This window comes from Culex pipiens, chromosome 3 (assembly GCF_016801865.2).
Source record: "Culex pipiens pallens isolate TS chromosome 3, TS_CPP_V2, whole genome shotgun sequence".
In the NCBI taxonomy this organism is placed as follows: domain Eukaryota; kingdom Metazoa; phylum Arthropoda; class Insecta; order Diptera; family Culicidae; genus Culex; species Culex pipiens.
In genome coordinates, this window is record NC_068939.1 from 70,481,596 (window position 1) to 70,498,439 (window position 16,844).

The window sequence follows — 16,844 nt, forward strand, 5'->3', positions numbered from 1 at the left end:
AATTAATATAAGACCACGGAAAATGGTTGTTTTCGTGATTGAATTTTGTTTTAGTTTATTTATTTTTATTTATTATAAGGAAAATTTGGATCAACTTCTATATAAGTTTCCAAAATGAAACTTCCCTACATCTATGATTGAATTACGATTTTTCCTAAATCTTGATTTAATCCAACAAGAGGTGATTTTTTTTTTTTTTGAATGGGTAAATCAGGAAATATTGTTTTGAGATCATTTCAATTTGCAAAAAAGTTAATTAAACAGAAAGATTTTCCAATATTTTGTCGCATTTTTGTAAATTGATTAAGATAAGATTTGATGGAAACATTATATTGTTAGACAAAAACCATTTGTCAAAAACAACCCAAACTCAATGTCCAATTTTTGCTCCATGTCTTATTTGTTTATCAGTGATACAGATCGCAAAATTAAGTGGAAATTGATTTTCCGAAAAAAAAAATGCCTTGTTGCTAGAGGGTGACGAGCGGGAATTCCCGGGAAAAAAATCCCGGGAAATCGACCATTTTTGGACCTCTCGATTCCCGGGAAATTCGGTCGAGACTCCCGGGAAATTTTAAACATATAAATATAAAAGCAAAATTATATAAACTAATCAGAAAATTATTTGGAGAATTCTAAATTGTTTTGAACATTGTATGTGAAATGTTCGATGTTCAAGTTCTTCTCTAATCTTCTTATTCAGAAAGTGTAAATTATAAATTCCAATAATTAAAACTGAAAGAAGCCAAAAATGTGGTCCACAAATTTACCTTACTTAAAGTATACATAGCAGTTAAATCCCAGATATAAAATCTTATTTCTTTGAAATATTTTTTTTATTTTATTATTTCTAAAAGAGGAAAGCTTTTTCTCGAGCATAGGAATCCTCATAGTCTGTTTTTTAGTCCCTCAGTTAATTTGGCTGTATCAATGTAATTTCCATTTTTGGTGTTAATAAGTCATTTTGTGTTTCACGTCAAAATTCTAGAGATTTTTTGAAAGGGCCCTATAAGCCATTGTCTTTTATAGGACCTAAAAACTCTAGGTTTATATTTTCGGGGAAAAAACTCTGGCGATCTTTTTAAAGTTAATGTCCGCCAATTGTGAGCATTCGGGTTTTCCGGATAACTGTAAATTTTTCTTCAATGAATATTTATAATTGACATTAAAAAGGAAAAAAAAGTTGTTTAAGTCGTTATTTATCATATTGCAAAAATCTCGATACAGGAAAATTATGTATTATTTGTAAACATGTTAAACTAAAATTTCGAGTCCCAAAAAGCTCAAGATACGATCTTGTATTTGCAGATTCAGAAAAAAATCAAAAGGTACATATAGTTCCTCCAAATAATAAGGATACTTAAAATAACGTTTAATAGAATAAGTATGAAAACATTGTAAGTAATTTCATTTAAAAAAGAACAAATTAATTGCTTTACCTTTTAAATTATTGTCACTATTGGCATAGTTAAAAAAACTCCCGGGTCCCGGGAATTCCCGGGAAATGACCAAATTCAACTCTCGATTCCCGGGAAACTGAAAATCTCGAGAATCGTCACCCTCTACTTGTTGCAAATGGGAAAGGGCAACTTTTGGCATGATTAGTGGTTTACGATGAGGGTGTATTGAAAATTCTTACTTGTCAGGTTCAAAAACTTAAAATAAAATTTGTACCAGCCTAAACTACTATTGGACAGTCAAAATGTTTGAACAAAGATTTATCTAAAATAAAAATATATGGGCCCAGTCAGAGCCGACACACTCTCTCAAAATTGGAAGGTATCCCGAGCAGACGGAAATAACTTGGGAATAACATTTTCTGATATTTGAAAATACTAGGCCAATAACATTTAATGTTAAACTGTTATTAAACTCTTATGCAAAAATGGATTTTGCAAGAATATTCCATAACACTTTTTGTTATTTTAACAGTATTTGTTATTGAAATGGCATGAATTTTGTTATTACCGTCTGCCCGGGATGTCTAGAAAGTTAAAATCAGAAGTTAGTTTGCTGAGATATTTTGTAGAATTTCCTCAGTGAGGAAAGTAAAAAAAAAATATAGACAAATAAAAAAATTCGAATACAGTGCCATCCTGTTTTTGCCATCAATCATTTTTGTTCATTTCCGATTATTGAAACATCCGTCTTTGGCAAAATTATCTTCTTGATTTTGGTAACACCGCAATATTTTTGATATATTTAAGTCCCCAAAACCTGTTATAGGAATTATTTATTTATTCATCCTCAAAGCAGAACGTTTTAGTAAAAAAAAAAAATAATTGAGGACATTCAACACTGACGTAACGCCTTGAGAATCCCCATAGAATTCATAATAATCACGAAAATATACGAACGAAGTTGACTTTATAGCTGTCGGCCACCATTGCTAGTACCAACCACTAGTGTCTTCCTTTTTATCTACAAGGAATTCGTCGCCCTGGGCTCCTAAGTGTATGAAAGTGTGGCACGGAGCGACGGCGCCGAATACCCATATTTACACAAAGAATTTTAGAGCGCCCGTCGCGGGATTCGAACCGGCGACCTCTGGATTGTGAGTCCAGTGCGCGGTCCGATTGATCCACACGGGCGGGACGCGAAATATACACCCAAAGTTAAAGAACGAGGGGATAGTCCTCCCGAAAAGAAACGTGAAGAAAGTACTATTTTGCGAGAGTATAGTCCTCTTGCGTGTTCATTCGTTCATTGCATCAGCTCATCCTATTGAGTGGCTTATATGGACAAATGACCGCCACTTAGTCACCGAACCATGGTGGCCCATACGGCAAAGGCACGGTTCAATTTGCCGAAGGTGTTGGGTTCGAGTCTCGGTACCGGTACTTTTTTTTTTTGATAGATGAACTTTTTGGCGAAATGAACCCATGAGTAAAGTACTCTCGGTAATTTCGGGATTTATCCTCTCCGTCCGCACAGAGTACCATTTTATTACCGAACCGTGCCCTTTATCCTCTCGTATGCCGTTGCCCAGTTTTGGGTGTATCATAAATCATAACCATAAACCACGGAGTGAATTGTAAGGTTTTATGTTTTAGAAAAATACGTTGTATTTACACATTTTTTGCTAGTAAATAAAAAAATCTACATTTCGTTCATTTCGTGATTTATGGATGGTCTCTGACCATTTGCCCATCATCCCGAAGGGTTTACGTTGTTTATGGACGATTTCCACAAAAATATAAAATTATTTTTCTTAAAAATAAATCGATTTTGACAGTATAAAAATCACTTCATGTTGCCAAAAACCTGTTTTTTATTATTTAATTTGCTGAGCTACCGTGGTGAGGTTACGGGTTTTCCCATGTAAGCGGAAGGTGATGGGTTCGATTCCTGTCTGGCTCGGCAAAGTCGGATCCCATAAAAGATTAAATCTGCTCACTGGGAATACTGACCGGTAGGGGATGGGTTTCGACTAGCGGCATGCTGGATTTCCAATCCAGTTTTTAAATTTCAAGATTTTTTTTAAATTTTTGTTTTCTGCAAAATTTTGTGTTTGCTAATCTTAGCTTTGATTATTATATCAATTTTCCCGCCAAATTTCAAAGTGTCTACACCCTGGTCTCCCACCCTCATCCGGTCCATGTGACACTTGTCGATACCGTCACGCGGATTTTCGACAGCCGGACTATTTCGGTCTCCCGCCAAATCATTCAGGAATTCGCCTGCCCGCCCGTCCGACACAGTCGACACCTCGCGTGCATAACTTCACACGTAACAGTCTGTTGAACATTGAACTTGAGAGTTGGATCACTTCACCTTGGCCATTGGAAGCTGAAGTCCTGATTCCGGATGAACACTTACCCCATCGTTGGTCATCGTTCGTTTGATTTTGTCCACTATGCGGCCCACGGGACCGCCCTGCCTGTTGGAGCTCATTTTTGCTGCTGCACCGTAACAGGTTACACGAGCCGATGTTGTTATAAATTACCGGAGGTCACCGGGTTTTTTTGTTGTTCAGTATTCCGTAATGTGTGATACTCGATTCCTCACGTGCTCGAGCTTTGTGTGCTCGACTTATTTACTGTTGAGTTTTCACTTTTTTTTTGTTTAACACGTTTGGTCGCTGGTTATATCTGGCGTTTGCGTTTTTTTTTTTTGCGCACAAATCAGGCACGATTTCTTGAAAGGCACTTTTGAAGGCTTCACTTCTTTTTTGGGTTTGATTGTCGGTTGCGACAAATGTATTTCACTATTTTCTCAAAATATTAACACTGTCACATTTTCGGATTGACCCACCCCCAAGAAAATCGCCAAAGGTCATCGAAACCGAATGTTTCCAAACAAATCTGGAAAAGTTACGTATTCGATCTTCGCGGAAAAAATATCTAAAATTCGCGGCGCGATTTTAACTCTGTCCTCGCGCGCAGTTATCCTACACGTTTGCCGTTCCGTTCATGAAATATCTGCTGCGAGGTTCATCAAGAGCTTTAAATAGTCTCTCGCATATCCGACCGACGAGCGCCGAACGAACGAGCGCGCGAAGTCGCGAGCCTATAATAAACAAACCGACCAGCACACATTGAAACAGGCCGCGAGAACCAATACAGCTCCGCGGACGAAGGTGTGACGGGTTGCAACTCTCGGAGCATCGAGAACCCCTCATTCAAAGTCCAAACGCCGCACCATGATGACCCGGTAGCATAGTGCCTTCTTTTAGGACGGGTCGAGCCCCCAACACGCTGGATTCTGGAACGTTCGCAAACGGATCAACGAAGACGACGGTGGTGTTGGTGTTGTGCAAAGTGGAATTTTCCAACGGATTTTCCTTTCTTTTGCTCTTACCTGAGCCGGTTTGGCCGCGGAGTTGATCCGTACGAATACAGGTGCAACAAGGTATAGGATGGACGGTGGGTAGACGAACGAAAAAGTTCAACCTGATGAACGTCGTGAACGCCCGTTGCTCCACGACTGCAGACCTAGAGAAACGACCTTCAGTATATTTTTCTTCTTCGAGTTGATGGAACTGGTGCAACTGGTGCCGGAATAGCATGGCAATCAGTCAGATATCTTCGGCACCGGTACCGGCTTGAAATACTCAAGCATGAGAATTAGTTGGAAGCAAAAATGTTGAATATTTTTAAAGTGTGTTACATGAAATTCATTACCTAACTTTATAAAATACTAAACTTGTTTCAAACGAAAACTACTTCTTAGTTCATCGTGCAAAGTTCGAAGTCGATCTGCTTCCACATTGGCACATTCGACTGCAGCGAAAACTGCAGTTTGGCAACGTTCTGATCAGTTTAGGCGCCATCCGCAACTGAGGACTTGAATTGAGCAACAAAATTCTCTGTTTTCTGTTTTTATAAACAACGAATGCGTAAGAAGAGTGTGTGCTCGTGATAATCAACACTTTAAGTGGCATTTCAATTTCGGCAAAACGATTTGATGCAGCTAAAACTATGAAGTTTTCAAGCTGAAAAACTTTTTTTGGATTGCATCTTTCAAAAAAAATTGCAGGGTTAAGAATGTAACAATAATGTTGTACAAAGTTAGGGGGCAGACAATTACACAAATTTTGATGTTTATAAGTATGGGATTCACTTGTAACCATTATTAGTTATCGCGATTTCACGGAAAAAAAGTTGTCAAAAGACGGTCATTTTCGACTTCGTAGAACATACCAAATCATGTTACAACTTGGTAGAACATAAAACATAACCCTGCAAAGTTACAAAAACACAAAATTTAAAAAGAAAAATGTTTGCTCTTAATAAAAAATCACCCTTCTGGGCTATTGCAGATTCGCAAACTATATTGAATTTCCCATAAAATGACATGTTACACGATTTTTTTTTATTTGATGATTTTCTAAATTATACGAGTACGCCATCGATCGGGTGTCCAGCGTTACATAAAATCATTTTGGCACCAAATTTCTATCTCTTCACCATTTCGAGTTGCAAATTAGTGAAAACATGTCATTTTTAGAATACAAAAAAAATAATGAAAGAGGTCGTACAGCATCACCGTCACGAGATAGACCTCGAATTCGTGATCAGGGACCAAAATAACCTCTTAGGACAAAGTTTCACGGCAGTTTTGGGACAGTGTTGTGTGAGTTTGCAGTCCAAATCTGTCAAAATATCAAGTGCAAATAGCGTCATGATTAGAATTCGGACACTTAGTTGCATATCATTTGTGTAATAGCTGGCAAAAAAACATGTAATACGTCGGAAGTGTAGAAATTTCATTATGATGTGGTATAAACAGTCAATTTCAAGAAAATGCATGTAAAATATGTATTTTCTAACCATTTTTCATCAGAATTTTGAAATTAAAATGACTTGTTGTGCTTCGAAACCTGGACACTGATAAAAGCTGAATAGAAATCCATACACTTTTGATTCGAATAACTGACACTCGTTTTTGCTTACGAATCGCACAAATTTGGACTGAAATTTTAGTGAATGGCATTCTTTAGGCCTTAAATAAGCTGTTCACATCAAAACAATCGATATTTTGTATAAAAAAAATTGCTAGAATTTAAGGAAATCAGAACCACAAATTTCTGCTTTGCCTACCTGGTGCTTCAGACGCCTATGAAATATTTCACATTTTTTGGTATGCTCACATTTTTATTTAATTTAATTGTTTTGACATTTACTACAGCGCCAAAACTAATTTGAAATGAAAGTTGATGTTAGAATTCATCAAATAATACAGTTTTGACAATTATTATGCAAACTTATATTCAAATAATTTATAAAACAAGATGAAGTGTCCGGGTTTCGAAGCGTCCGTGAATTCGAATCATGACGTTCATTCGTTTTCGAAAATAAACTAATCCAACCGATAAAAATGGATGTGCGACAAAAGGTCGAAGGACACCTTTTGTCGCAGGTCAAATGTCAAAAGGTCGAAATACGGTCGAATGAACAAAAGGTCGAATGTGAAAAAATGAAACAAATAATAATTATTATAAATTAACATCTAAAATATTCTCGAAAAAATATTTCCTTACAAACAAATCCGATTTTTCTGTGACTTCATCCATCCTTTTGGTAATTATAATTTTTTTCTTCAAATAAACAGAATAACTCCCAAAGAATTTTTTGAGAAGTTTTCCATTCTCTAAAAAATAATAGTTTCTGTAATAATATTTTATAATAATATTGAGAGTTTTCCGATTCTTTCAAACATAAGCAGTTCTTTAAAAAAAAAGGCGACTTTTAAAACAACCTATTCTTGATTGTCATAATATTTTGGTGAGGTTTTCCATTCTTTCAAACATGAGCAGCTCTTTAAAAAAAATTGACCTTTAAAATATTTTGTTTTATTTTTGAAAACCTGTTGATTTGGTTAAGCAAAAACAAAGCAATCCACTTTAACGACCCTGGGGTGTTTTGTGGTCTCTTTTGCAAGTTTCTGCTCATTTCTAGGATTCTAGGAGTCCGAAGGTTATGTGTGGTGAGTAGAGTGCCCAGAAAAAAAGACCCCCTGCTCCACAAGCGAAAAACGATTCTTTGGGTTATCTTTGCCAATTTTGATCGAAATTGGTTGAGATTAACCCATTGATACCCGAGCCTAAAGAAAAATGTTTTCATACAAAAAAGACTTGTTTAAATCGCTAATAACTTTTCAGGATCGAGTTTTACAGTTTTGGAATGTTCTACAAAGTTGTAGAGCATTAAATTTACAATGAGAATGTCACTTTTGGGAATATTTGGATGGAAGTATCGCACCGTGCAGACCAAACGTTAGAGAAATGGGTTTTCCATACATTTTTTTGATTTTTTCCATACAAGCTTCACCTTTGAGTATCAATGAGTAAATGTTGACCGATTTTGCTAATATTTGGCCCAGAGTCCTAAAATCGCCCAAGGAACAATATTCAGCTTGTGGAGCGAGGTTTTGAAACAAAGTACCATATTCTGGGCACCCTAGTGTAGACATATGTTTTGTCCACACGATTTTCTCGGCATTGACTGAACGGATTTCGTCCGGGTTTGTGGCGTTAAGTCTCGTTTGGAGTCCCATAAGCCCCTATTAAAAATTATAAAGTTTATGAATCAGTTTCTGATGAATATTCATCAGGTTCACGTTTTTACAAATTTTTTATGTAATATTACTCAAAAAAGAGTTAATATTCAACCTACCAAATTTTCAACATTCTAAAATTCTACTTTTTTTTGCTGTGTAAAACACTCTTCTGACGAATACAAAAAAAGGTGAAAAGTAGAAAACATCGCCAAATTTGCCTCCAAAAAATGACATTTTTAAAAACATTTAAGATCAAAAATTGGTTGAAAAATTGATTTTTGGCAATTTTTCAGATCGAGGCCCGTCTAAAGGCGGGGTTAGGTTGTAGACAGAGGGTAACGAGCGGGAATTCTCGGAAAAAAATCCCGGGAAATCGTCCATCTTTGGACCTCTCGATTCCCGGGAAATTCGGTCGAGACGCCCGGGAAATTTTAAACCTATAAATATCGAAGGAAAACTACATAAACTAATCAGAAATACATTTGAAAAATTCAAAATTGTTTAGAAAATTGAATATTATTTTTTTATTATTTTTTTTAACACGTTTATTTAGTTTTGTTACAGTTTGCAGAGATACATGTTTAATGTTCGATGTTCAATTTCGAATAAAAAATGCTTCTTTTATCTTTTTATTCAGAAAGTGAAAATTTTAACTTGTCAAAAATTCCAATAACTATAATTAAGAGAAACAAAAAAAAGTGGACCCGAACATTTACCTTAAAAAATATTTAGCAGTTACACCCCAGAAATGAAATCAAATGTTTTATTTTCAAATATTTTTTTGATTATTTCTAAGAGGGAAAAGCTTTTATTAAAAACAATCTGTTGTGTGGACATTTGGGTTTTCCTTATAACTGTAAATATTTTACCAATGAATTTTCAAAAATAAAACAGTTTAATTTATTGTTTTGAGTCGTTATTTATCATATTGAAAAATTACCGATACTGGGAAATTATATATCAGCTATATTCTGAAAAAAAAAATCAAAAGGTTTTATATAGTTCCTCAAAATAATGAGGCTACTTGAATTAACATTCCACAGAATTAGTATGAATTAGTTGAATTCATTGGAAAGAAACAAATTTATTACTTTTCATTTTAAATTTTTGGCACTATGGGCATAGTCAAAATAAATTCCCGGGTCCCGGGAATTCCCGGGAAATGGCCAAATTCAACTCTCGATTCCCGAGAAATTGAAAATCTCGAGAATCGTCACCCTCTAGTTGTAGAGGCTTAATCAAATATGATACTTTTTGATTTTTTGCAAATTTTTAACTTTGAGACCACAGATCGGAAAAAAACATATAGATCAGGCTCGCTTATCCGAAGTCCGAAACACACAAAAAAGGTATGAAAATTGAAATTACGAGCCAAATGCTTTTTACACATGTCCGATTGTTTTGCATTGATAAGTTTCCTCAATATCTAAGTTTTGAAGGTTTTTTTTGTGTAGTGCAGGAAAGTGAGGTAAGACGAGCATATGGGGCAAGAGTGACAATTTTCTTCTTGTCCCGTCTGGTTAAATATGTTTAAACGAACCCAAACATGCTAAATGCATTCTAGATTGTTTTAGGTTGATTAGACTTCTATTTTTATTACAATTTTGAAGTTTTTTTAATTATTTATTTGCAACGGCCTTAAGTTAAGGAAAAAGTAGTGTATTGGTCAGCATAAGTAACCTTATCGTTGATTAGTTGAAAAAATCACTTTATATTTAAGTATAAAACAAGAGAATGGCCGTGTTAACTAACTTGGCCGACTTACCCCCATCATTCCGAGATATAAATTCCAATTAATCAATTTGACATGGCCATCAAATACTCGAAATTCTGTCCACGGAAGCAGTCTACAACATATCAAAGGTACAGGTTCTATTTTTAACCAAGCCACTTTTCAATTCAACTGTGTGAAATTCGATCGACTTTATACCGCTCGCAAAAGTATGTAGTCAAGTCCGAGCCAGCCACGAATCAGCTGAGCTAACGACCCCTCATTCACTGCTCGTGGTCGTCAATTAATAATTGCACACCTTTACACATCGCCACTTTGTCGTCGTCGTCAAACACGATCGCTGACAAGCCACCTATTTACTCGGACGCTCATCGTTCACCTGTGAGCGGCACAATTTCGCGAAATTGCCAACTCGCCTTATCTTTTTCGCGTCGATGAATCGATATGCCTCGTCAATGCTTTTAGAAACACTTTGAGGACGTTAGCAGCAAAATGTTCGTGTTTGAGTTGGAATTGTTCCCTCTTCATGCCGTTGACTTTGAACTCCCCGTCGATCTTTGAACATCCCCACGGCGCAGCTCTTGGCAATCGGCTATACACTTTGTCGGTGTACGGTCAACGGCGATCGCCGCGCCGGTGAACCTGGCTTTATCTTTGCCGCAGCTGCTGAATTATGTAAACATTTAGTCAACGTTTACATTTTTCGAGGGCAAACACCAACGAACGAATTTGCGCGCGCGCTTGGCGAAAAAGCTGATGAAAAGTACAGCCGGGACTGCGTCATCAATAGCGCAGACAGAGACGAGCCCCCAACGAATCGCCCCGACCACGCATACCGGTTTAGCTTGGGTCGAGCCTCCGAAACACGCACACACCAGCAAGCTGAACCAACACATAGACCGGTGTAGACATCGGACTTGAACTCGGAATCCCCTCGGTTCCGCGCCGCCACCTGCTACCTCAGACAAATGCACCAAGCTATGTGTAACTATACAAGGTGAACCACGGCGCACCACCTCGTGGCAGTTCACCGTACTTCCGTGAAGCGAAGGGGGGTGTTCCTGGTATTACTGTATACCGGGTACACCACGAAGCTAGACAGAGAGAGAGAGAACATGGAGTTCGTAGAAGTCTGTACAACTTACACTTCGAACGCTACGCTTCTGTAGCAAGATATTTTGGAAGATTCGAAAAATGATGTAACTTGCGTCATACGTTGGGAAATTACCGTCTGAAGTCAGAGCTATCATCACGTGAGTAGGTGGGTGTGTTCGGTAGTGACGAACCCCTCGACGATTCAACAAACTGCCACTTCACTCGGATTAGTCGCCCGGCAGTCGATTGGGTTTGATTAGTCGACACAATTCCAGGGTATTGAGTATCCACCAGACATGAAGGACGGGGACAAAGTCCGAACTTGACTAATTGGGTGCTGGGAACACGTTTTTGACGGAGTTGCAATTATTGGTGGGAACAAAATTTTACTTACTGTAAATTTTCTGAACATAAATTCTTGAAAAAAAAACAGCTGATTGGGAGATATTGGCGCTTTAAAAATATCAAAGGGAATTTGATTTCTTCCAGTTATACAAAAAATCGAGCTATTTTATTACTTTTTATGTTTTTTTAACCTCAAACTTCAGTGCTCGTTTTACCTCACTTCCCTTTATCGTAGTTGGCTCATACTTGGCATAAGTTCATCTCATGTATAGACAAAAATCGCTGAAAGTTTCATCTTAATTGGCGCACCTCGATACAACCTCTGAACAAACCGAGCAAAATCTAGAAAAACTGGCTCATGTTCGGAAATAATCAGACTTTTATATCAACTCCGCGTTTTCTGTGATCAGTTCTTTCAAATAAATAGCTTAACTTCCAAACTATTTTTTGTCATTTTTTCCACTACTTTTTTTTTGAAATTAATCGTAAGGAACCATCCATAAACCACGTGGACACTTTTTTGAATATCATGCATTTTTATCGCTTTTGAGTTATTGATGCAAAATCGTGTGATATTTCAGAAAAGCCTACAACACCCAGTACTTTGTTCTAGAAATCAGGAGGAAATCAAGCTTTTTCGCGAAAACTTAACACTTAGCCTTATGTGTGGGACAAACTTCAAATTCGTTTTCCCCAGTTTGCTGTTTTTGTATATGGGACATTTATGTGAACATGAGCAGAGCAGTTCGTAAAAAAGAAACGGCACATCTAACATTTTTGTGAGTTTATCCATTCTTTGAAATAGTAGTTTATGCAACAAGTTGCAAAAAGAGGATTTTTTCAGCACGAGTCGTACATTTATCCAACGAGGTTCACCGAGTTGGATAAATACGAAGAGTGCTGAAAATTGAGTGAAATTTTGTGTCAAATTTTTATGTATTTTGTCAATAAATCGTTTGAATCAAAAAAATGTTGAAAAGTGTTACTTTTCGAAACAAGTGCTGAAAAGTTCAACTTTTCAGCACCCATTTCAATGCTGAAAAGTAGAACTTTTCAGCATTTATTTTGAAAAGTGTTGCTATTCGATTCTGTTATTTTTGGTACAGAAAAGTAGGCTATTTCGTCGTTCAAGAATGACAGGAAAAGTAAGTAGTTTCACGACGGAATTGCAAAAACATTCTTGTCATTCTTGAACGACGAAATAGCCTACTTTTCTGTACCAAAAATAACAGAATCGAATAGCAACACTTTTCAAAATAAATGCTTAAAAGTTCTACTTTTCAGCACTGAAATGGGTGCTGAAAAGTTGAACTTTTCAGCACTTGTTTCGAAAAGTAACACATCTCAACTTTTTTTTATTTAAACGTCTTATTGACAAAATACATGAAAATTTTACTAAAAATTTCACTCAATGGGTGTTTTTCGGAATTGCAAAAAATGTTGTATGGAACTCGTTGCAAAACTTGAATTTTTCAGCACTCGTCGTGTTTATCAAACTCGGTGAACCTCGTTGGATAAATGTACGACTCGTGCTGAAATAGTAGTTTATGCAACAAGTTGCAAGTAGAGGATTTTTTCAGCACGAGTCGTACATTTATCCAAAGAGGTTCACCGAGTTGGAAAAATACGAAGAGTGCTGAAAAAATCAAGTTTTGCAACGAGTTCCATACAACATTTTTTTGCAAATCCGAAAAACACCCATTGAGTGAAATTTTAAGTCAAATTTTCATGTATTTTGTCAATAAATCGTTTAAATCAAAAAAATATTGAAAAGTGTTACTTTTCGAAACAAGTGCTGAAAAGTTCAACTTTTCAGCACCCATTTCAGTGCTGAAAAGTAGAACTATTCAGCATTTATTTTGAAAAGTGTTGCTATTCGATTCTGTTATTTTTGGTACAGAAAAGTAGGCTATTACGTCGTTCAAGAATGACAGGATAAGTTGACAGTTTCACAGTCGAATTGCAAAAAAACATCTTTTTGCAAGTTATATATCCTGTTTTAATCCATCCTATAAAAAAATTATTTCTTTATTCTTTTTTTTAATGTATGTCCCTTCAATGTCTGCATAAAACATGGGGTATTTTTTACAAAAAAAACATCTCCATTTTAATGAAAATAGCTGAAATCAGTTAAGTTTAAAACACATTTTTATCGGCATTTTTCAGTATTAATGCATTTGGGCTCATTTTAAAAATATTTTTGTAAAAAGAATGATTAACCCTCTACAATCCAACCCCGCCTTTAGACGGGCTTCGATTTAAGAAATCGCCAAAAATCAATTTTTCAACCAATTTTTGATCTTTAAAAAGCATTGGAAAGAAGAACCCTTAAAATTTTAGAAAATTTATGGGTTGGAAGTTTTACTTGTTTTATGTGATTTTGCAAATGTTTTTAAAAATGTAATTTTTTAGGGGTCAACTTTGGCTGTGTTTTTTACTAACATTTCCTATATTTTAAGTAAAAAGAAGTATGCAGTATTTTTTCTAGTGTCCCAGACTATGCCTCTACGCATTTTGTTACAAGTTAAATGATAATGGTGCCATTTTATAGCAGAAAATTTAAAAAACAGGTTAAAAATTGAAAAAGTAACTGTAAAAACAAAAAAAAATAGATTAGAAAAGGCTAAATACTACTTAAAACATACATAAACTAAACAAGATAAGGACAAATTAAAATACTTAAAAATAAAACAAGAAAAACATAAAACAAGAGAAGTCAAGTTTTTCGTAGAACAAAAGTTGCTCAAAATGACCTCCTGAACACGGGAAAAATAAAAATTTTCGAAAAAAAATTTTGGGCGGTTGATAACCCCCTTTTGACCTTTTCAAATTCGACCTTTTTATAATGTTTTCCTAAAAGTTCAATATTTTCATGCAAATTGAAGTGAAATCAACTGAAATCAATTTAAAATGCATTACCGATGAGAATCACTTTTAGCATGTTTAGGTTAATTGAAACATATTTGAGTTTTTTATGAATTTTCGATGCAAAAAAAAATCGCTTCAAATATTGTGTTCGTAAGATTTTTTTTACTAATATTGCATATCAACTGTTAATACGAGCGTATAATATACGAGCGTATATATATAAGTTATAAAACGTCCATTATGAAAGGGTGGGTTTCTTTTAATTGATTACTCCAAAGTGTTGAGTTTGACTGTCCAAAACGTTCTGATTTTATTGTGATCGAAAAGTCCCCCAGAGCCTCACACACGAGGTACTGAGGTTTTGCTTACTGAGCATTAATCGAGCTACTTGCTTTAATCGCGGCGAGGTAAACGAAGTTTAGCTTTGTTCGCAGTTTGGGTTACTGTTGTCGGCTGTGCTGACGATGTTGGTGGCGTCGATCAATTATGCGAAAAGCAATTTCCGTAACTGCTCCCTCACCAAGAAAGGATCGTACCGATCCGTATCGACTGCACATAAATTTTCCATCGGAAAGAACTACCAAACAGGTCACTTAGCGAGTTTGAAATATCTCAAGCTTCTTTGGTGATGTTTGAAACATTATAGTTGTTGCTGTTTTGTAATTAAGTGTTACAAATATTTGTAATCAAAGATTACGTAATCCTTAATTACATCTTCGTTTGTTACATTTCTGTAACTCTGAATTACAAATTGAGACTTGTAATTAGCTATTACAAACAAACTATTATTTCATTGTAATGTTTCCTCCTTACAATTTCAAACACACTCGATTAATTTAATTTTTTTTTGCTGCATAATTTTGAAATGGTTTTCTTTGTTTTTTTTCATCACTCACACGCCTTCTAAAAAAATAAATTTTGAATCGTGTTTTTTCCTTTTGTCAAATTAGTTAATCTGATCATGCTGAATTATTTAAATGATTTCCGAATTGCTGATTTTGTTTTTACTCACACACACACTCACTTAACTTATCAAATTTGGAAAAATATTTTTGAATTTTGAATTTAGATTTTTTTTTCACTTTAAATTTTGTTGCTTGTTGAAAATCCGGGTAACGCTGTTCCTTTGTCCTCCTCGTCGAAGGTGTTGAAATCCATGTCGTGCTGCGCTCCTGAACTCGGATCTGAGTTTTTCGCGATGTGCACACGATGGTATCACGCCTCTTGCCGAAGTATCCAGCGGATAACGTTGGTTCATCTTCTTCGGTCGGTGGCTGCTTCACCAGGTAATTTCCTTGGCTGCTTCACTCCTGATCTCCAGAGCCGTTGGTGACGAATTTCTGCTGAATGAACAACTGCCGTGTTTTTCGCATTAACTTGCACTTTCGGTCTCACTACCGAGATTTTCGCGAACGACCACTTCAATCACTGGGCACAGCCACCTTCCGGCGAAGACTCGACTGCGCCAGTTATAAAACGTCCATTATGAAAGGGTGGGTTTCTTTTAATTGATTACTCCAAAGTGTTGAGTTTGACTGTCCAAAACGTTCTGATTTCATTGTGATCGAAAAGTCCCCCAGAGCCTCACACACGAGGTACTGAGGTTTTGCTTACTGAGCATTAATCGAGCTACTTGCTTTAATCGCGGCGAGGTAAACGAAGTTTAGCTTTGTTCGCAGTTTGGGTTACTGTTGTCGGCTGTGCTGACAATGTTGGTGGCGTCGATCAATTATGCGGAAAGCAATTTCCGTAACTTATAATTTAACAATTTTGATGTCTAAAATCTTTGTAAAATGAGGATAGCTGAATTTTGAAGGTCGTGTTACGCTAAATAACATAACTACAAAACTTTTGAATTTTGTATTGAAATTTTGTTACGAGGGGGAGGAGGGGGCAAAAAATCCATCTTTTATAAGGAAAAGAGTCCCTAAAACTCAAATTTTCAAGCTGGTTAAAATTCCGTCATTTTTTAATCAGTTATTTTCATCCTGCCTTTTGACTGGTTTAGCTTGTTTTGACGTTATTTTCCCAGCTGGTTTTGTTAGTCCAGCTACAGTCTTTTTTGCTATTCCAACCATTCGTTTTTCTTTTTATTTTGGCAGGTTTATTTTTTATTTTTGTATTGCATTATAATTTTCCATCAAAATTGTAGGTGAATACGGCTCTGTTGCGATTTCATACCGACATATTTTGCAAACGTTATACAAAAATAAAAATATATGAAAAATGGAACCTATTTGTCAAATAGAACTTGGATTATTTACGAACTAAAGTCCAGTCTCGATTATCGCGTATACTCTAGAAACGTCAAATGTGACAAATTTGTTGTTCTAGTTAGAACGACGAGAAGTTTAAATATTTAGCTATTCTCTACTAATTAGTACATATTGTCTTCGAGCGTAGGATATCATAACATAGTTTAACAGCTGTACAGATAAACCTTCAGAATTAAGAATTAAATGTTCAAAAGTTATCTGTTGTGTTCTTTCCGAAAAAAAATGCTAAAATCATGACTGAAACAACACTTGGTATATATTTCTAGCCTCTGTAATTTTTTGCGTTAACTAGATGGGAAAGCCAGCAAGCTTAGTACAAGAGAGCACAAAAGCATCGATATTCTAAACCTTCAAATAACTATTTTAAAATGTGTCAACTGTACAATTTGGGTTATCAAATAATGCATCCCTTTACGACCCAACTAGAACACAATTACTCGCTCGAGACATCAGCACTTTTTCGATGGCTTGTCATTTTCGTGGTCGCGGGGCCTTTACGTGGCCGTTGACACGCAAACTTTCAATTG

General features: G+C 35.9%; 2 protein-coding genes across 2 annotated transcripts in view; one reads left to right on the forward strand and one right to left on the reverse strand.

The window, feature by feature from the left end:
- LOC120419988 (facilitated trehalose transporter Tret1) overlaps positions 1-4,424 on the reverse strand; it is a 32,326-nt gene extending 27,902 nt beyond the window's left edge. Inside the window, exon 1 of the mRNA XM_039582866.2 lies at positions 3,820-4,424. Coding sequence (XP_039438800.1) covers positions 3,820-3,894 — 75 coding nt within the window. The 5' untranslated portion in view covers positions 3,895-4,424. The remainder of the gene's footprint in view (positions 1-3,819) is intronic.
- Positions 1-16,844, forward strand: part of LOC120419990 (RING-box protein 2) — a 96,175-nt gene that overhangs the window by 30,591 nt on the left and 48,740 nt on the right. The window lies entirely within an intron of this gene.